We start from the raw sequence: 21,391 nt of genomic DNA, 5'->3' as shown, positions 1-21,391 counted from the left end.
CTTTGTGGAGATTGGTGTCTATTAGCATGCCTAGATAAACCAGTCGTTGGGACGGCTGCAGAGAGGACTTCTCGAGGTTTACCACGATCCCCAGATCCTGGCAAAGATCCAGAAGCCTGTCTCGGTGCCGAAGAAGGGTCGACTTCGAGTCTGCTAGGATCAGCCAATCGTCCAGGTAACGAAGGAGACGAATGCCGTTCCTGTACGCCCAAGATGAAATCAGGGTGAACACTCTGGTGAACACCTGAGGAGCTGTGGAGAGACCGAAACACAGCACCTTGAACTGGTAAATCTTGTTGTCTAGGCTGAATCTCAGGTACTTCCTGGAAGACGGATGGATTGGGATCTGGAAGTACGCGTCCTTTAGATCCAGTGTACACATGAAGTCTTGTGGTCTCACCGCAAGTCTGACCGTGTCTGCTGTCTCCATGCTGAACCGGGTTTGTTTGACAAACCTGTTCAGAGCTGAGAGATCGATGACGGGTCTCCAGCCTCCAGTAGCCTTCTCTACAAGAAAGAGTCGACTGAAGAAGCCTGGGGAGCCGTCCACGACCTCCTGGAGAGCACCCTTCTCGAGCATGGTCTCGACTTCGGCCTGAAGGGCCAGCCCCTTTGCCGATCCCGTGGCATAGGAGCTCAACGACACTGGATTCGCTGTCAGGGGAGGTTGAGATGTTGTGAACGGGACGCGATAACCTTGGCCGATCACAGAGACCATCCAAGCATCGGCCCCGTGTTGCTGCCACCTGCGGACGCAACGCTGAAGGCATCCCCCCACAGGTGGACATGCAGGGGGACTGCCACCCCTAGGGCTTGCGGCCGCGGCCGCCACCCCTAGGAGTCTTGCCTCCCCTGGAGGACTTACCGCCCCTCTTGACCTTGGCTGGAAAGGGCTGGGGCTTAGACACCACTTTCTTAGCTGCCGGTGCCTGTTTGGGAGCCTTACGAGGCTGTTGCTGCTGTTGTGGCGGGGCTGGAGGCTTATAGGGCCGAGTTGTAAGGGCCCTGTGGAGGAGGGAGTCCGTGCTGGATTTCCTCCACCTCTCAGCCGTTCGCTCCATGTCTTGAGGCTCAAACAGGCTCTCCCCCAGAAGGGAAGCATGTCGGAGCCTACCCACATCTACGGCGGGGACCTTCGGATGGAATCTCTCGGACACAGCATCGCGACGCTTCAACACCGAGTTGGCCCATAGGGTGGTAACCTGGTGCGCCAAAAACTCGATGGAGCGGGTGCCCGAGAGCAAGAAGGTCTCTAGGGCCTTCCTATTGGTCTCCTTGGACAAGTCCTCCGATCGCAATAGGATGCCCAGAGATCCTAGCCAGAAGTCCAGCCACGAAGTGGCCTGCATGGCACACTTAGCGACCTTCTCGCGGTTAAGGATCTCTGCCGCCGAGAACGACACCTGCCGAGCAGAGAGTTTCTCAAGGGGAACTCCCTTCGCCAGCTCCTCCATAGAGTGATGGAGAGGAAGAGCGAGGTTGTGCTCACCCAGGATCTCGAAATACCTCCTCTGTGGAGGCGAGGAGGAGGGATGAGCTTGTTCCCGGCAGTGGAACGACTGGAGGAGGCAAGAAGTGCGAGCTGAGCGTTGGCCCTAGCCCTGGCACTCTTCAGCCCCCGAGACCAGGGCAGAGCTGCACTGGTCTTAGGGGCCTTCTGAACGTCAAACACTTCATCCAGAATCGTGTCTTTGCCTTCACGGGGGGCGATGACTGGATCCGTAAGCCTGTTAAGTTGCCTTATCAGGCTTAGGACCTGCCAGAAGGCATGTTCGGATTCTTGCTGTTCTCCTCCCTGCGGGCTGGCAGCTAAGTCTCCTGCCCCAGGAATCTCTTCCTGGGGTGATACGTGGACATTCCCCTGGGTAGTCGTGGGTTCCTGACGAATCCTTGCAGAGGATTTAGGGACGGTCTTGGAATCCTTGGATTCCCTCCTGGGAGGGATACAGGATCCCAACAACGAGGTTCGATGGGCCCCTTCCTCACGAGACGATTCTCCTGCCTGAAGCGAAGTCTCCCCCCCTGGTGCCGAGGGGAAGACTACCGCCCCACTGGACTCACCTGAGGACGGAAAGGCCTCGTCCACGGGAGAAGGAGAGAGTACTCGTGCAGGAGAAGGGACCTTCGCGACAGACCTCTTGGGAACCAACTTCGCCCTGGGGGAAGTCACCACGAAGTCCACTCCTCTCTTTCTCTTCAGCGTAGGAGAGACAGCCGTTGGTTTGTTACCCTGGCCGGCGAGTGCTGGTTTCATAACCCTCACTAACGCCCGTGCCAGAGGACCAAACCAAGTCTGCTGCTCCAAGGACACAGAGTCCGAAATCCTCGCTAAAGGGAAATAGATCGGGCGATCCATTGGAGTGGACACGACGGTACCAGCCTGAAAAGAAGGTGGGGAAGAATGATGTACTAACCTCTCCTCGTCCTGCACTACCAACCTGTGTTTGGATAGAGGTGATCCCGAGTGCCGTCTAGGAGCACGCGTTCCTGCTGCTACCACCGGCTGCGGAATTCACCTCGAACGATGGTCGCGCGAAGGCGAATGGTCGTGCGGGAGCGCAGGTGGATGATCGCGTGGGCGCACAGGCGAGCGGTCGCGCGGGCGCGCAGGCGAGTGGGCGGGCAGGTAAATGAACGCGTGTCCGAGGCGACGAACGCAAGCGTTGGCGCGACGGCGAGGGAACGCGCTGCGTAGGTGAGGAAGATCGCTGGCGATGTAGATCCACAGGCGATCGATGACGAGCTGGTGAGTGCAGTCGCTCAAGTTGGCGATGGCGCGATGTGGCATGTCGACGCACTGGCGTGCGATGGTGAGCAGCATGCGCAGGTGAATGACCGCGTAATGGTAAGTGATGGCGAGCAGCATGCGCAGGTGAATGACCGCGTCATGGGGTGCGATGGTGATCAGCATCCGCAGGAGGGCGATCGTGCAGGGGCGAGCGATGGCGAGCAGCATGCGCAGGAGGGCGATCGCGTGATGGCGAGCGATGGCGAGCAGCATGCGCAGGTGGGCGATCGCGTGATGGGGTGCGATGGTGATCAGCATCCACAGGAGGGCGCTCGTGCAGGGGCGAGCGATGGCGAGCAGCATGCGCAGGAGGGCGATCGTGCAATGGCGAGCGATGGCGAGCAGCATGCGCAGCTAGAAGCTGGCGAACCATGTTCCTTCAGGAGCGTTGGAGAACGTTGGCGCGCTAGCTGTCGCTGTTGAATAGGCGATACTAAGATCGCCTGTGCGAGCTGGCAAGCAGGTGAACGCTGGCGAGGAGGTAATCGCTGGCGCGTAGGTGATCGCTGGCGAGCAGAATGTCATGTGAAAGGACAGGTGGCGCAGCGCGTTCACGAGCAGGAACTGGGAGATCGCTGGCGCGTTGGCGAACATGTGTTTTTGACACGTGCCGCACGATGTTGCGTAGCCACAGGACCAGGCAGATGGTGAGCAGAGAGTTCAGCAGGAACTAAAGGGTGGTCAGAGACCGCAGGGCGATGGTCCTCAAATGAGCGCTGACGCTCGGAAGAGAGCTGACGAGCAGGAGAGCGCTGGCGAGGGGGGCGAACATCAGGAGAGAACCGACGAGCAGGTGAGCGTCGGCGAGCAGGTGAGCGTCGGTGAGCAGGAGATCGTCGACGAGCAGGAGAGCGCTGGCGAGCAGGAGAGTGCTGGCGAGCAGGAGAGCGCTTGTGCGCTAGCACTGCTCGCATAAGGGAAGGATCCCTTAGCCCCGAAGGGACCGTTGCCCGTCGGGTGACGAGTTCTCCAGAAGGCGAAGATCTGGCAGGAGATGGTGAGCGGTCTGCAGAGAGGTTCAAGGAGGGCGGAGCTGTAGGTTGAGGCTGACGAGGAGAGTCCCCCCCCGGAGGATGAAGACCCAAAATGGCGCCTCTTAGACACCCTGTAAGGGGAAGGGAGGCCCTTGTGGCGTAGCGGACGGTGAGCCTTACGGCGGAGGCGGCCTCGGGGAAGATCGTCGGGACCATCGGTCCTCCGAAGGGGAGTCTCCGTTAAAGGACTTCCCTCAGAAGGAAGCTGAGCAGCAGCCGAGACCGAAGGACTCACTTCCCCCTTCGAAGGATGTACGGAAGGAGGAGAGCCTTTAGCACCATCACCCGCAACAGCACCTGCGGCGGAAGGCCCAGCCACGTCGGAGGCCTCTGTCACCACGACGTCGACAATAGACAGAGGGTCTACCTCTGCTACCGCCGGCGACTGCTTAACAGCAGCCCCCAACGAGACAAGGTCAATAAGAGCGACCCTGGAGGGCAAGCCCTTAAGCCCCAGGGACGACCAAATCTGTAAAAGATCATCACTGGATAAGGCATTATCAATAACCTCCCCCGGAGGAGGAGGGGGAACCGCCTCGCTATGGGAGGCGACGCCCTCTCCCCCCACCGAAGGTCAGGAAACAGTACAAGGGCCTGCGCTCCCACTCGGCCGACTCTCCTTAGGAGGCGGACGAGGGGGAGCTTCGGAGGAGGTTTGGGCGGCGGAAGAAGAGTCCCGAGAACCTTCCTCCTTCAAGGCTAACCCCGGAGGAAAACGGTCTCTCTTGGACTTCTTCTTACGCCGACGGCCAAACCTCTCCCACTGGGAGGCAGACCACTCCCTGCACTCACGGCACATGTTCTCCTGGTCACACCGTCGGCCCCGACATTGAGGGCAGAGGGTGTGCGGATCCGTATTTACGTCCGACATGAAAGTCCCACAAGGACGACCGGCAACTCCAGGGCATGTACGCATTGTAAAGAAATAACTGAAGGTCAACTTCCAACCAACACACACGCTGAAAAGAAAAAGCAAAAAATTAAAGGCAGTCACGAGGGCGATGAGCAGACACGTCTGATCACCGCCGAGCCAAAAGTGAAGTGAAGCAAGTCACCGGTGTGTGGAGGGGGGAGGGGTAGCAAGCTACCCTTCCCCACCCCCCGCTAACTAGCGCGGGGTAATTAACCCTCGTTAAAACTATTGGCTCGTCATTTCAGCTGCGCTAAAAGGTAAACCCTCTGTAAATAGCGTGGTTTGTATTTCGGTTACGGAACAATTTCTATTTGGATTGATGGGTCAATGTAATTGTAATCCTAACAGATTTGGTTAAATAAATTTTTTTTTTTCTTGTTTTTTATAAAACAGCATCTCATTCCAGTTCCTTAAACCACTGAGTTCCCCTACTCAGCCACTGTTTTTTTAATCTTTCAAATAACTTATAATAAGCCCTTTCACCTAATGTTCTTATACTTATGATCAGCAAGCTGGAGAAGCAAAGGTTTAAGTCAGGATCTAGCTGGGTCCCCTTGCCCATTATAAATCAAGGGGTGGTGCCCAGTGCTTTGAACGGTTACTTAGGTTTTTGGGTATTCCACCGTTGTATGTTTGTTGTGTAGTGAACGTTGGGTTGTGGTCGGCATTCGGATACTAGGCAGTTTGGGTGCTACCTTTGGCCACAGTCCGCAAACCACTACAACGCAATGATGATGACCTGGTCGCGTGGTTTCCTGCAGCCTCGCGCATGGGATCGCGCTGGCGCTCGCTCGATAGGATTTGGCCTGCGTCACGCGGGGGAGAATGTTCGCGCGGGCGCGCAGGATGTCAAAGAGCCCGGGAGGGTGATAACATTGGGCGCGCGTGCGCAGGAGATATATCTCTTGCGCGCGGGCGCGCATGAGAGCACACATCTGGTTGTATAGGCGGGCGCACGTCGGAGACTGCGTGTGATGGCGCGCAGGTGAAGAATGGCGAGCAGGTGGGGTCTGATGGCGCGTCGGCGATTGATGGCGCATTGGAGAGCGCTGGCGAGCAGGGGAAAAGGTTATCTTCCCCTTTGCGCCCAGATCAGAAGATCGTTGGCGCGCAGGAGAATGAGAGCGCGCATCAGGATGAGGGCGCGCAGTAGCGCGCTGGCAAACAGGTGAGCGCTGGCGCGCTAAAACAGGATCAACAGCAGGCGAGTGCTTGCGCGCAGTTGCGCGCAGGTGAACGTTGGCGCGCAGGGGATACCTGGCTAGTAAGGGACTTAGACACAATTTTGTGTAAGTCCCTTGTGCCCCGAAGGGACTGTTGCCCGTTTAACAACAGGGTGAGTAAGCGCCCAAAGCGCGTCAGCGGCCAGGAACGGCGACGGCAGGTCAGCAGGTCTGGCGGGTGGAAAGTCGGCGTGTCCTTTGTAAGGACGACCTTCCACCGAAGGAGATCGCGAACAATCTGCGGAGAGGTCCAGGGATGTAGCTGGTAGAGTCGGCGAACGACGGCGAGGTTCCTCTGCGGCGGACTGGGGAGATGATGAACCAAAGAGGAGCCTCCTAACACCCTTGTGAGGTGAAGGAAGGCCTCTACGGCGAAGAGGAAGGCGGGCCTTACGCCTTATACACCCTCTGGGGGCCGTGGGGTCAGCAGGCTGACCATCAGCAGTCCTCCGAAGAGGAGTCTCTGTGAGTGAACTCCCCCGAGGGGGAGAATCACCGGCAGAAGTGACCGTTAGACTTAGTTCCTCCCTCAAAAGATGTTCGGAGGGGGAACTAAACCTTCAGCTACATCAGCAACATCAGGAGCAGAGGTTTGATATAACTCATCGGAAGCCTCTGCCACAACAACGTCGACGATAGACAGAGGATCAACCTCTGCTAAAGTCGGCGATTGTTTGACAGCTGCCCCCAACCTGATCATGTCAAACAAGGCTTCCTTGGAGGGCGAACCCTCAAGCCCCAAGGAAGCCCAAAGCTGCAACAAATCATTATTAGTAACATTTACATTTAAATCCTCCCCCGGGGGAGGAGGAGGAGCTGCCTCGCTATGGGAGGCAACTCTCTCTCCCAAACCCCGAGATCGGTCAACAGAACTACAGCCTACGCTACCACTCGACAGTTTCTCGGAAGAAAACGATCAAGTGGAAGCTTCGGAGGAGGTTTGTACCACGGAAGAAGAGCCCTTGAGATTTTCTCCTTTCAAAGAAACCTTCGAAGGAGATATATCCCGCCTGGACTTATTCTTCCAGCGCCGGGAAAACCCCTCCCACTGGGAGGTAGACCACTCCCTACACTCACCACACACATTATTCTTATCACACCGTTGGCCCCTACAGTAAGGACACAAGGTGTGGGGGTCTGTTTCGACCGTCGACATATACGTACAGTGAGCCCTCGCTACTTCGCGGTTTGACCATCGCGGATTCACCACTTCGCTGATTTTTTTCATAACCCATATACTGTATATAAACATATGGCGGATTTTCGGAAATTTCGAAAATACCGCGATATATGAAGACCCCAAATACGATATTTCGTTACCTGTAATTACATTAATACTGTAATTAGTAATATATGCTCTTACTGATGGTTCATTGCATTACATATGACATATAATTCAGTACAGAAAGAAATAAAACACGAAAAGAGAATGTGATCATACGATAATTCAGTATACAGTACGTAGTAAAATTAAATCGAACATGAAACGCAAATCAGATGCCGTCATACCGTATTTGAATGGTGTAAGGCTGCTGATGGCTACTACTGTACTACAAATGTAATGGATGTGCATCTTTTCCATGAATCTTTTGTATGTACAGTATACGTACGTAGTACTGCATCCAATAATATTCTTTGTTGCAAAAATCACATCTCGAATAAGCGTACATATCCTACAACAAAACAAGCGTAAAATAGCGTACGTAAAGCTGTATACGTAGGGAACCTTGTATTTGAATTGGTAATTACTACGTAGCATATAAGACGGATTATGATTGGTTCAAGCGCTGATAGATGACGAATCAGAACCCAAGTTTTGTAATCTAGCCTGTGATTGGTGTTTTGACCGCTTCTCCAACCTCCAGCATCTTTTCGCGGCCACTTCGTTCGCCGCTCTCTCGCCGTGTAGATGCTGCTACGTTATTGTGAACTTTATTCTGTGCTGTGCGTGACTGTTTTAAGTTGAACTTTTTGTTGAACTTTCTGTTTAACCCCTACTGTACAATGGCTCCCAAGCGTTCTGCTTCTGCTAAGGCTGGTAGTGAGCCTAAACGCCACCGAAAGATGATGACGATTGCTGAGAAGGTGACGCTTCTCGATATGTTAAAAGAAGGCAGAAGTTACGCGGCCGCAGCCCGCCATTTTGGAGTGAACGAATCCACCGTTCGCTACATCAAGAAGGATGAGGCTAACATTAGAAAGACGGCTACCATCACCTTTAACGAGTCGTTACCACGCGTAATAAAACGATCGTACGCATGGAAGGTGCTTTAGCAGTCTGGATTGCCGACTGCCGGAAGAAGAACATAGCCTTGGATACGAACACCATCCAAATCAAGGCTTTGAGCTTGTATGAGAATTTTGCGGCAAAGGAACCTCAAGACGACGATGGCGACCATGCTGAAGAAGAAGATGATGTAGATGAACCTCAACCAGGGACATCCACTGATTCCCAGCCTCAGAAACAACATTTTTCTGCCAGCAAAGGATGGTTCGCGAAGTTTCAGAAACGCTTCGGCCTGAAAAGCGTTTCCCTGCATGGCGAGGCTGCTTTCGCTGACACTGCCGCTGCTGAAACTTACGCGAACGAGACGTTCAAGAACATTATCGCTGAAGGTGGATACAAGCCGGAACAAGTGTTTAATATGGATGAGACCGGCTTGTTTTGGAAGAGAATGCCGTCGAGAACTTTCCTGTTTAAAGAAGAAGCCAAAGCCTCTGGCTTTAAAGCGTTCAAAGATCGCGTAACCCTCGTGATGTGTGGCAATGCTGCTGGATTTTTGCCGGGGCTTATTTACAAGTCGAAAAATCCTCGAGCTTTGAAAAATAAAAATAAGAATCTCCTTCCCGTGTACTGGATGCATAATCAAAAAGCATAGATTACGAAGATGCTGACCTCCAACTGGTTCTACCAGTGTTTTATCCCGCAATTCAGTAAATATCTCTTAGAGAAGGACTTGCCATTTAAGATCCTTCTCCTTATGGATAACGCTGGTGGACACGCAACTGACCTGTCGCATGAGGGCATTCAGGTTGAGTTCCTGCCACCCAACACCGTCATTAATTCAACCGATGGACCAGGGGGTTATCAGGGCGTTCAAGACCCTCTACACGAAGATTACCTTGGCGGACCTCGTTGCGTGTGTGGATGCTGCCCAAGAAGATGAAGATGAAAATTTCAATTTGAAGGCGTACTGGCAGAAGTACACAATAGCCGCGTGCCTGCAGAACATTCAGAAGGCACTGCAAGAAATGAAACCTGCAACCGTTAATGCGAGCTGGAAGAAGTTGTGGCCCCAGATTGTTTACGACGACGAGGGATTTACACCGTCTGAAATTCAACACTCTGCAATACGCAAATCTGTGCAGTTGGCTGCGATAATTGGAGGTGACGAGTTTGGCGACATGACGACTGAAGACGTCGACGAGTTGTTGGACTGCCATTCCCAGCCGCTAACTGACGCAGACCTAGAAGACCTGACGAAATCGGCCAGTGAAGAAGACAGTGAAACGCAGGAAGAGACCCAAGAAAATGTTGAAGAAACGGGCTTAACATTAGAACCGCTTGCCAAGTTCTGCAACCATGCGAAGGAGTTGAATGAAATGTCGCAAGAGTGGGACGAGGATATGGTTCGGTCTATGCAATTCTGCAACAAGATCGATGACGACATGACTCCCTACAAGATGCTCTTCGAGCGAAAAAAGAACACTTCCGATCACAATGTTCTTCCAGCCTCGCAAAAAAGAGCCAGTTCCTCCTGCTACTACGCCTTCGGAAGAAATTGAAGAAGTGTCCCAGGAAGAAGTTGAAGAGGTGTCCCAGGAAAAGACACCTCCGTCTGAAGAGACGTAAAATACTATCATTGGCTGCACAGTAGAAGACATCATCAGCTTCATCATCATCATTTCTACTGTGCAGCAAATTCATCGCCATCATCATTCAAGTTTTTCTTCAACTTCTTTCGTGGTGAGTACAGTAACAATCTTTATTTTTTTCATACATGTTTTACTTTAATATTCTAACATTTTAATATTTGTGCCTGTTTTAGTTTAGTATGCATTAAGTTAAAGGGAAGGGTTTAAAAGACTGAATATACATGTTATAACCTATCATATTTTTTTGTTTAAAATTTACATTTACGTACGTAAAACAACTAACTCTCTCGTAAATTGTTTTCCTACTTTGCTACGTATGTATTGTATGATTTTATATAGATACGGTAAATATTATCTGTAATAACATATTTTCTAAAAGCTTTTACTGTAATATCATTATTTATCACTTTCATCATGCGCGTTAAATGCCTTCGTTTGTTTACTGAGCGTACTTTATGACGCCGCCGTTTCAGGCGGCGTCATAAAGAAAAACATTTCATTTGGAAGTCCTAAGAAAAATTAAGTAAAACATTGGTAATAACAAAATCAACATACTGTACTGAATAATCAATATAATCGATGCAAAAACTAACCTATACACAGATGTGTAAATGCGTTTGTTTCTTCATTAAGATCAGAGATAAACGTAAACAAAACATTGGTTGCCATTTTTTATCGTGCTTAGGAAACGCATGATATAAAATCGCCTTTAATATTTGTGCCTGTTTTAGTTTAGGGTACTGTAGTACATGCATTAAGTGTTCTGTACATTAAAGGGTAGTTTTTTAACAGTACTACGTACAAGGGAAGGTTTTAAAAGTCTGAATATACATGTTAAATAAATACGTAAATATGGTGTCACTACTTCGCGGATTTTCACCTATCGCGGTCGGATCTGGAACCTATCTACCGCGATAAACGAGGGCTCACTGTACCACAAGGGCGGTCAGGTAAACCAGGACACTTACGCATCGCAGAGGCCAACTTCACAAACACTCTGCCAAAGGAAAAGCAAACAAAAGATTAGCAATGGCTGTCAAAGAAGGCGAGGGGGACAGCGGACACGTCCGACTACCACCCGAGCCGAGAGCAGTGAGCTCAACACAGGTGTGGGTGGGGGGGGGGGGGTAACAGGCTACCCTCCCTACCCCCCCGCTAACTAGCGGTGGGGTAGTAAACCCTCGTTAAAATTCTAATGGCTCGTCATTTCAGCTACGCCGAAAGTAATTACTGTACCCATATTAAATAGCGTGGTTTGTATTTCAGTTACGGAACAACTAAAAATGGATCAATTACTCAAAAGTGTCACTATTTGTGAATTGTATATTTTTATTGGTATATACTTGACTATAAATCTTATTTTTTAAAAGAAACTTTTTATGAGAATGACTATTTTTGCAGCGTATGACTGTTTTCATGACAGGGCTGGGGAGTCAGGATTCTGAACATCCGACTGCGACTCCTATAATTTTTTAGAACCGACTCTGACTCCGACTCCTATTTAAAAAAAATAAGGCTATGCCTTCATTTCTTCGATATATATTTCCTATAAAATAGTTTTTATTTGCTCATCTGAATAACAGGGCATGACTAATACTCATTATCATGGGAACTGGATACATAACGATACAGCCTACTAGCGTAGTAAGTAATTGTTTTATTGAAAACATTTCACGTAATTTCTTGGATTCAGCTTTTCCTACGCTACACGAAACTGTAATCAAAACACCCGTCATTTCACGATGTTTACATTTAAATAATGACTTAATTCTAAGATTATTCATATACGTGATGCATAAAACAATGAATCAGTAACAACTCCTACCTTTTAAATGGCTAATGGTGATTAAATGAAGAGTTAATCATGAAATAAACTTTAATGTCCAGAGACTCGTGCGTGGAGAGAACAGCCGATCGCATGTAAAATATTATTGTTTTGGTTTGGCTTATGGACGAGAGATGGCAGGAACTATAGAGTCCTTTCAATGACGTCACTGGGAATCGCCGGCGGCCATGCTGGAGGGCATACAAAGCGAAAACATGGCAGCTGGTACAGCGAAGATGGACAATGAGAGCGACTTTGTCAAACAATTGTCGGGTGATGATAAGCGTTTTTACAAGCAGAAACTCGATCTAATTGATGGCCTAGATCCATACCAGATGCAGAATTCATTCAGTCAAAATATTGAGGATTTTCCCAGTATTTCATACATTGATATGGTGAACTACTTGGTACTGTCGGCCAACCCAGAACATGAGTGGGCATACATTTCCATTGAATAATCTGCTTCCAGAATTCGTTGTTTTTCCCTTTAATGCTTTTAAGTCCAAAATTAGATAAACACTGGGCCAATGAAGAGAGTGTTTATAATTATAAAGCTAATATTGATCATTTAGCCTAATTTTGTGTATTATAATTTTTGATTCTCAAAATATATGTAAAAGTTTTGCATTATAATGTCAAATCTTTATCAGTTCATGCCTAAACATTGTGTTTGTGTTTTGTTACAAATGCTATAATTTCTTATATACATATAAACACATGATGGACAAACTTTATTGTAATGCTCTTGGATGATCGTTTTGCCTCCTTGCAATTAAATGCGCAAGTTTAATTATTTTTTCAATGTTTCATATATAAGCTGAAGACCCCTTTGGGTTAAACCAGCTTTCAGATATTATTATTATTTATAATCAATGTTTATTCATCACATAGGCCTGTATGTCTGCACAATTTAATACACAAATTAAAATAAATATAAATATACACTTAATTATATATAGGCATGAGCACCTTGACGAAATAGAGACCTAGGTAAGTAGCCTTTGTTAATATAGCCAATATGGGCGCTTTTAATTCTTGTTTTGAAAATCTGAGATACCCCTTTGATGTTTAAAAATTGAGATGCCCCCTCCCCCACACACACTACACACTGAACTGACGATGATACTTGTCAAGTCACCTATGCAATCGGATATAGCATGTTTACACAGGAATAATGATACTTTTAGGGCCTAGCCGAGACTGACCTGATATGAAATGATCAGAACAAATACGTGCGTAGGGTAGTGAGGATTCACGTAGATCAGCCCGTGATATTCTGGTCAACCACAAGTCACGTCTGCGCTTGGATAATTCCTCTGTATCTTTGTCCTGATTCTGAATAACTGTCGGTATGCGGTAGAAACTCTTGTCATCTCTTCGTCCTCGATTCCCACAGCCAACAATAGCGCAAAAACTGGGCATTGTGTGAATGTGAATGTGATGAAATGGCTAAAAATTCAACAGTTTAACCATAGCTACTCACTGAACGCGTCTTTGTGTGCCCTCCAAGATGGCGGACCGGAAGTTTGATGACGTGTATTGAAAGGACTCTATATGTGTTTCCCAGTGATTGCCTTTATTCGAGAGGGTGTTAAAGAAAACGGCGGGTAATATGAAACGTTTTTTGAGCGACTTTGAAAAAAATGTAACTTAGGACAACAAATGAGAAAATTTCTCCAGCGCAAAAATTTCATTTTTGAGGAGTCGGAGTCAGTGGAATTTTACCAACTCCGACTCCTCTAGTCCATAAATTGGTCTCGACTCTGACTTCCCAGCCCTGTTTCATGGGAGGGAAATTGGCAGGTATCCTTAGGCAGTGATCAAGTAGCAAAGAGTCATCTGGCAAAACTAGTCATTCTCAATAAAGTTTCTTTCAAAAATACACTTTAATATGATTTATATAAAACATTTACCAAATATAAAATATACATTTCACAAATAGTGACACTTTTGAGCAATTACTCCATTTTTAATTCAGTATCTATTTTGAATATATACTAAATGTACGCTGACGTCACGAAATTCTCTTTGATTGACTCTGTTGACGATGTCGGTCCCAGGTCGCTTAGTACCTCCTCCACCAACCCCTCCCCCCTCTTGAAACATATCTTGCTATTTTTTGCTTTCCCAGCATTTAAAGAACCTCCCAATTACTGTACAAAAAGAGGAGAGCTGCCGGACTGCACAATTTTGGAGTAAATGGAGAGCGTGCTCTTGCAAATAAATACCACAAAAATATAACTTTATAAAGACAGACTATGTAAGTTTGAATGTTATAATGTACACAAGTTATTATAACACTTACTCATAAGAATTTTGCTGAACGTTCCTACCAAAGGGATAACTATGGCACTCCTAATTCTGAAAGACAGCGGAGGATTCGTCATATCGGGGAAAGGCCAGCCATGTTTCAGTGAAAATTGTTTTTCACTGCCCACAGAGGCGTCCTTCGGATGTATTTTAACCTCTTGCATTTCTTCCTCTTGTTGGTAGGAAGATAAGCCGGAGTTCGTTGTAGTACTACTAGTCTGTGGAAGAGTACAAATGTTTCTACGAGCGAAATTTGTAAACAAACCACACACGGAATTCTACCTCACACAATAGGTTTATCTAAAAGTAGTGTTTCTCAGTTTCAACCACCGGGCTTCCCAAATATATAAACAAGAAATTAATTAATCGAGCTATAGAACCTCAAAGAAGACTTGAAAAAGAAGGATAATTTCTGTTTAGTGAAAGATATATTGAAAAAAGAAAATGGTATAAATGAAAGATAAGCTCAAATCTAACATACATTCCCCGATTACAGTAATAAAAGCGCCGTTGCAAAAGCTATACCTCAACCCTGAGGCCCGAACCTGATTAACAAAGAATGTAATTTCCAAGTACGTATATAAACAAAGAATAATATATCTTTAACGCTCATAACGTGTCTGCTTCTGTGATTTCTACACATAAACAAAGAAATATACTTATAAATGTCTATTTCACAAGGGATACCTTTAAAGGGATGCAATACAAATCTCTGGTGTTGGACAACGAGAGACTATTAAAAAAACATTTATATTCAGTATATCTGAAAATAACAAAAAGAGAAAAATCAGGTGAATGGATCGCTCCCTGTAATAATAAGAAAATCAATAATAAATTGATAGAAATATGAATTGTTCCTTGTTATTATGGATTGGACAAAACGCAAAAAGATTTACCATAACACTATTGCAATTGTATAGATTTTTTTTTCCTTTTACAGAGCCAGGCATTATTTCTGTTTTACAATTCTACAAGTTTAATCAAATGATAGTTCCAGAAGTTACTCAGCATTAGTTAGTAAACATCAACTTTATTTGAATAAAAGTGGCTAATATTTGTTTTCAAATTTATAGTATCAACAACTCTAGGCATTTCAATGTACGGTAGAAGCTTAGCTTGGTGAAAAACACGATAATTGGTACAAGAGGAAAAATATTAATTAAAGGTTAAATAGACATACACAAGCTCCTCTAAATAATCTATTTTATATATTTTCATTCATTTATATCTATGGACTATTCAATATCAAAACAGACAAAACACAACTGCTCAGAAATAACATTAAAGTAAAAAATTAAAGTACAATCAAATAAATACATTTCACCGGTATATAACGCACTAACCCTAATTTCCTTATCGTCTAAATTATTTCGGTCGAACTTAATAGGTAATAACGCCTGGTTCTTTGAAGGGTCTACATGAAGTTTAATCAAATGTTTCATCCTTATTTTTTTTTTTTTTCAGAACATTGTTCACCTGCCAGCAATGGATGAGGGACGGCATCGGAAAATTTATCCAGAATTGTTACGAAAGTAAGTCGGCAACATTTAAGCCGAGATGCTCTCTGTAAGGGTCCAATTTTGATGTCCATATAAAGTGGCGTCGAGGGATAATTTTACTTTAAGGGCTGCCTTTCTGGTCATATAATATACGGAAACCCTACTATCCACAGAAACCTCACAGTAGTTGGGAAGAGACTCCTTCCGGACACAAGGTCCGGACAATCTGCGCACGCACGCTTGCACTTCACAGTAATCTTAATGCAACACCTACAGTATATCAACGTTAGAAAATTACTATGGCCAATTAAATTCACCTCATCGATACATAATGGTATATCTTCTTGCTTAGGCGGCACACACTCCATTCCGAAATAAAATGAAGTCAAGCCACCCTATCCCCTATGGAAGAAATCACCCAATAAACTGCACACTTCAAAATTTGGTTCCTATCAATGCTTGAGGTCAGCTGATAGTGTTCGACGCGCCAGTTTCGTTGTCTGATTCACAGAGGAGAAAATGCTGTTATGTTACAGAAGAGATAACAAAATTTCTACCTATTCTTTTTAATTAAGTGTAAGAAACCAGTAATATAACTAGGTGAAATAAGTTTATAAAGATGCCTGATATGTGATTGTGATAAAGCGGAAGCAGGCTAATATTGATTTGATGTGTAGATTCGATAAGATAACGAATCAATAAAATTATGTAATATGAGTTACGTGTTGCATTTAAAACGATAGGAATACCTGTTGTTAGAAGAATTATTTTATTCGATTCAAATGCCAATATTGAAATCGATAATAATTTCCCCCTTAAACTCTCAAGACCACAAGATAGGCCTATCCCTATTTTGCACAATCATGACCAAATTCACCCTAATCCTCTTGAACACAATCATCATACAAAATGCCCATAAAATTATTTCATTTATATTTCCTATCGTTATCTACTGTTAATATCTAGAGAGGTGGATTTTACTTTGTTATTTATGAATAATCTCAAAAAATACAATTAGAGGGACGTACAACAGTGGGTGAGCAGTAAAACACTTGGGTCTCATTTGATAGGCTGTGAATTGCTTACAGCCTACCACCCGGCTGTCTGGGGCTGACAACTTCAATCCTAGCAAGTTGCTGATGAACTGGAAGGTTGTACTATTCTGGTGTCACCATGGTCCTTTAAATATACTCCAAGTATATTTATAGGACCTTACGTAGTTCCAGAAATTCTCAGCCTGATTATTGAAATATTTCGTCTGTACCCACTGTCTTCTTCAGTGGATTCAATTGAACCTATAAGTCTTATTATTATTATTATTATTATTATTATTATTATTATTATTATTATTATTACTAGCTAAGCTGCAACCCTAGTTGGAAAAGCAGGATGCTATAAGCTCAAGGGCTCCAACAAGGAAAAATAGTGCAGTGAGGAAAGGAAATAAATAAACAATATAAGAGGTAATGAATAATTAAGATAAAATATTTTAAAAACATTAACACCATTAAAACAGATATTTCATATATAAACTATAAAAGGACTTATGTCAGCCGTTTCAACATAAAACACATTTGCTGAACTTTTGAAGTTCTACTGATTCAACTACCCAATCAGGAAGATACTTCCACAAATTGGTCACAGCTGGAATAAAACTTCTAGAATACTGTGTAGTATTGAGCCTCACGAAGGAGAAGGCCTGACTATTAGTATCAACTACATGTCTAGTATTACGGACAGGATGGAACTATCCGGGAAGATCTGAATGTACAGGATGGTCGTCTCCAGGGGTTCTCTAATAATGCCTTGGCCTCCCACTGGTTAGAGTCAAGTCACAGAATTGGTTGGTCAAAGGCGGAAAAAGTAATCCATGTAAATGACTATTTCCAAAGGAATATTGTTGAATCCTTTTTAATCTCCTGTACTCAAGGTAGAAATTTGAATCTAAGCCCAGGTTTGTTTTCCGTTAATCCAGTATTATCCTTTTATCTAAAATCTGACTTTTCCGGAATTATTAAGAAACTGACAGCTGTTGGGTCCCCTTCTCCTGTATAAATACGATGTCTTCGTATATGTATTCTCATTTCTGAGTTTGATAATGTCCTGAGTGGATGAAAGTACTAACTCCAATCAAGTCTTTTTCATTTTTCCTTTCGCGGCTATAATACACAATATATATATATATATATATATATATATATATATATATATATATATATATATATATATATATATATATATGTGTGTGTGTGTGTGTGTGTGTGCGTGTATGTGTACATTCATTACCAACGATACACTCTGCTTTCTTTACTCCGCATAAAAGTTTTATTACTTAAAAAGTAAACCTAATTAGTATATCTTCCCTATGAAGATTGCTGAATCTTTAAGATTCGCATCCTCTAGACTTTCACGAGAGTCTTCCTCACAACAGGATGCCACTAGATAGGAGGATACGTCAACTTAGAGATGGAATCTTTCCGTAGGTCTTGAATTAACCCCATGTCCATGTCCACTTAGTTCCTGCCATGCATCACACAACAGCCGAATTCTATCATGCTCCTTCCTGTATACCTATAGGATTGATACGCGTAACTGTCATTGGTTTTAAGGGACAAGGTTCATTATAGCTCCTCTCTCCTCTGCCTTTTAGAGAGAGAGAGAGAGAGAGAGAGAGAGAGAGAGAGAGAGAGAGAGAGAGAGAGAGAGAGAGAGAGAGAGAGAGAGAGAGAGAGAGAGAACGTTCCTTTAATTGCTTGTTTTTACCAATTTTACTACTAGTTTTCCTGTAATTGTATATAAATTTGCAATATCCTGTCCATGGTAATCTTTGCAAAAAAACCAATCTTAGCCATTAACGTTAGGAAGCTTTGAAAGAAAATTAAACTAGAATGAAACTAGAATGAGCACTCGGTAGAGTGCATACCTTCGCCAACACCATATAACAAGATAGACAACTGAATTATGCACATTTTAGCACTAGTTTCATGCAAATCGGATAAAACTTACCACAATATAGCAAACAGATGTTTTTGACCTTTTGTTTTCCTTTGACCATTGACCCAGTCACTCCAAAAATCTAATCAAATTATCCTTAGATCATGGCCAATCATCTCATCAAAATTTCATGAGAATCGGTCAAATAGTTTTTGAGTTATGCAAATCACAAATACAAATCACAAACACACAAACAGACGTCCAAGCATACGCCTATAAAAGCAACCTCCGCAACGAAGTTGGAAAAGATAATAACAAATACAAATAGAGCTCTTGCTATCACTAACGTGTAGCATAAGATGACAAAAAACTACTTGGTAATCACTACGGTAATTTCTTATCATCAAGAGAAAGTAATTAAATTTGATAAATTAATGACAGGGTAGAAAATTCATGCTAATGGCTAGCACTTGAGATTAATTTTTTTCCCGGTATTTTCATCTCTTTGTGTAACTGATTCCTTGTCTGATGGTATACATATTGACGAACTATTAATCAGTTCCGCCTCTCTCTCTCTCTCTCTCTCTCTCTCTCTCTCTCTCTCTCTCTCTCTCTCTCTCTCTCTCTCTCTCTCTCTCTCTCTTTCCACCGTGAATTTTCCCCCCAAACGTCTTCATGTTTAAAATGTCAACTCAAGTAATAAGTCCTTCAAGTGTGTTTTGTAAAATTCTAATTATATAAATCATCATTCGTTATAATTGATTACCAAAAATTACTAATTTGAGTGAGTGTGAATTCGGCATTATTCGAATTACTCGGGTCTTTAAACACATGTGTTATTTATATAATTCTCAGGAGTTTATCTGCATAAAGTGAGCCTTGCAAGCAATTCAGCATTTGGCCGATACTTTTGTAATAACTCGTAAGTTACTTCTAAAAACGACAGCTTTGATATATATTGGTTAGATGTAAAAGATTAGATATGGCTAATCCCATACTATACTATCTTATCTTTTACAGACTGACGATCAAAATATGGCATTAGTTGTAGGATAGTAACGAGAATCACACTAATTCATCATCATCCTCATCTCTTCCTACGCCTATTGACGCAAAAGGCCTCGTTTAGATTTCGTCAGTCATCTCTATCTTGAGCTTTTAATTCAATACTTCTCCACTCATCATCTCCTACTTCACGCTTCATAGTTCTCAGCCATGTAGACCTGGGACTTCCAACTCTTCTAGTGCCTTGTGGAGCCCAGTTAAACATTTGGTGAACCACTCTCTTTTGGGGGAGTGTGAAGAGCATGACCAACCCATCTCCATCTACCCTTCATCATTATGTCATTCACATATGGCCCTCGAGTAATCTGTGACGGGCCGAGAGAAGGTTGTGACTCAGAGACGGGTTGAAAGCAACTGAGTCACAACCTTCTCTCGGCCCGTCACATTGGTGACCCCGGAGCGACTCGCTCCTCCCGCCTCTCACCGTTACTATGACGCCCTCAAAGCATACCTTCTGCAACAGTACTCGCCGTCGCCTGCCGCCCGTATAGCAAAGCTTTTTCAGCTCTCTCAACAACCGTTGGTGGACCCAAGGGCTTCGCTCACCCTCGGGAAAATGACCAGTATCACTCGCCTGCAACCTGCCGCACACGGCTCTCCTCTTGAGGTGAACCTACTTCATGCCCTTATGGACAGCCACTTCATGACCTTCAAAACCTCCATCAATGCCTCCACTCCTGATGAAGAGGACACCTATTCAACTTAAACCGAAGCTGAAGTGAATGCCGTAGGACACACACGCCTTTGAATGCCGTAGGACACACACGCCTATGAATGCCGTAGGCCTATGAATGCCGTAAGACACACACGCCTACCCCGGGACGAGCCGGAGCGGCAACAAAGCCACCCATCATCCACCACTCTCTTACGGCCCATCACAAATCTCTCTTATGGTTTCATTTCTAATCCTGTCCTGCAATTTAACTCCCAATATTCTTCTGAAGGCTTTGTTCTCAAATTGGCCAAATGTATTGGAGATTGTTTCATTGCCATACCACGACTCATGTCCATACAGTAACACCGATCTCACTAAACTGACATGTAGTTTGATTTTTATATGTAATTTCATACGATTTGATTTCCAAATTTTACTACACCTAGCCAGTGTTTGGTTTGCTTTTTTCAATCTTTCACTAAACTCAAATTCTAATGACCCTGTATTGGAGATCATAGTTCCCAAAATTACTCAAGGATTCTGCATCATTAATCATTTCTCCTTCCAATGATATTTCATCGTCCATTGCATATTCCATTCTCATCATCTCTGTTTTTTCTTCTATCACACTAATTATTTAAATTTTTTGCAACTTCTAATAAACAATGACAAAAACAACAACGATAATGATAATGATACTACTACAACAACTAATAATAATAATAATAATAATAATAATAATAATAATAATAATAATAATAATAATAATAATGGAATCTATATTGACAGGATTGGATTAAAACAAGTCAGAGGAACCATAGAATAGGAAAAAAAAAAAACAGCCTGCTAGTTATTGCAATTGTGACGGGCCGAGAGAAAGGTTGTGACTCAAAGGCAGGAAGCAATCAACTGAGTAATTTTATTAAAGAACACTCTCCTTTACATACAAAACCTCAAGGCAACAGGAATGTTCATGTTCACAAGACAGACAATGTTACAGAGGAAAAACGGAGACATGTTTATTCAGGTTCTTTTTAGTGCGAGGGAAGAGCGCAGATACAAGCATAATATATACAAAATAATTTATGTACGATCGTGTGACACAAGGTTGGTATATGGCTCCCCCCCTAAAAATGACATACTGTACATGTTAAATAGGGCGCCCTGATCTAGAGAGGTGAACTGTAGGCGGGTCATCTGGCAGAAGATAAGCAGGTTTTAGACGATCAATGGAGACCCAATCTTCTTTGCCACGAATGTTTAGTAGGA

The 21,391-nt window shown here is 44.5% G+C and overlaps 1 protein-coding gene across 1 annotated transcript in view; it reads right to left on the bottom strand.

Annotated features, from left to right (window-relative positions):
* LOC137615014 (tafazzin-like) overlaps window positions 1-15,922 on the bottom strand; it is a 117,181-nt gene extending 101,259 nt beyond the window's left edge. Inside the window, exons 1-2 of the mRNA XM_068344648.1 lie at window positions 15,786-15,922; window positions 13,965-14,187 (exon numbers count right to left, since the gene is read on the bottom strand). Coding sequence (XP_068200749.1) covers window positions 13,965-14,187; window positions 15,786-15,836 — 274 coding nt within the window. The 5' untranslated portion in view covers window positions 15,837-15,922. The remainder of the gene's footprint in view (window positions 1-13,964; window positions 14,188-15,785) is intronic.
* Window positions 15,923-21,391: the final 5,469 nt, after the last annotated feature.

Source organism: Palaemon carinicauda, chromosome 21 (genome assembly GCF_036898095.1).
Source record: "Palaemon carinicauda isolate YSFRI2023 chromosome 21, ASM3689809v2, whole genome shotgun sequence".
NCBI lineage: Eukaryota > Metazoa > Arthropoda > Malacostraca > Decapoda > Palaemonidae > Palaemon > Palaemon carinicauda.
This window is presented reverse-complemented; position numbering and strand designations above follow the sequence as displayed.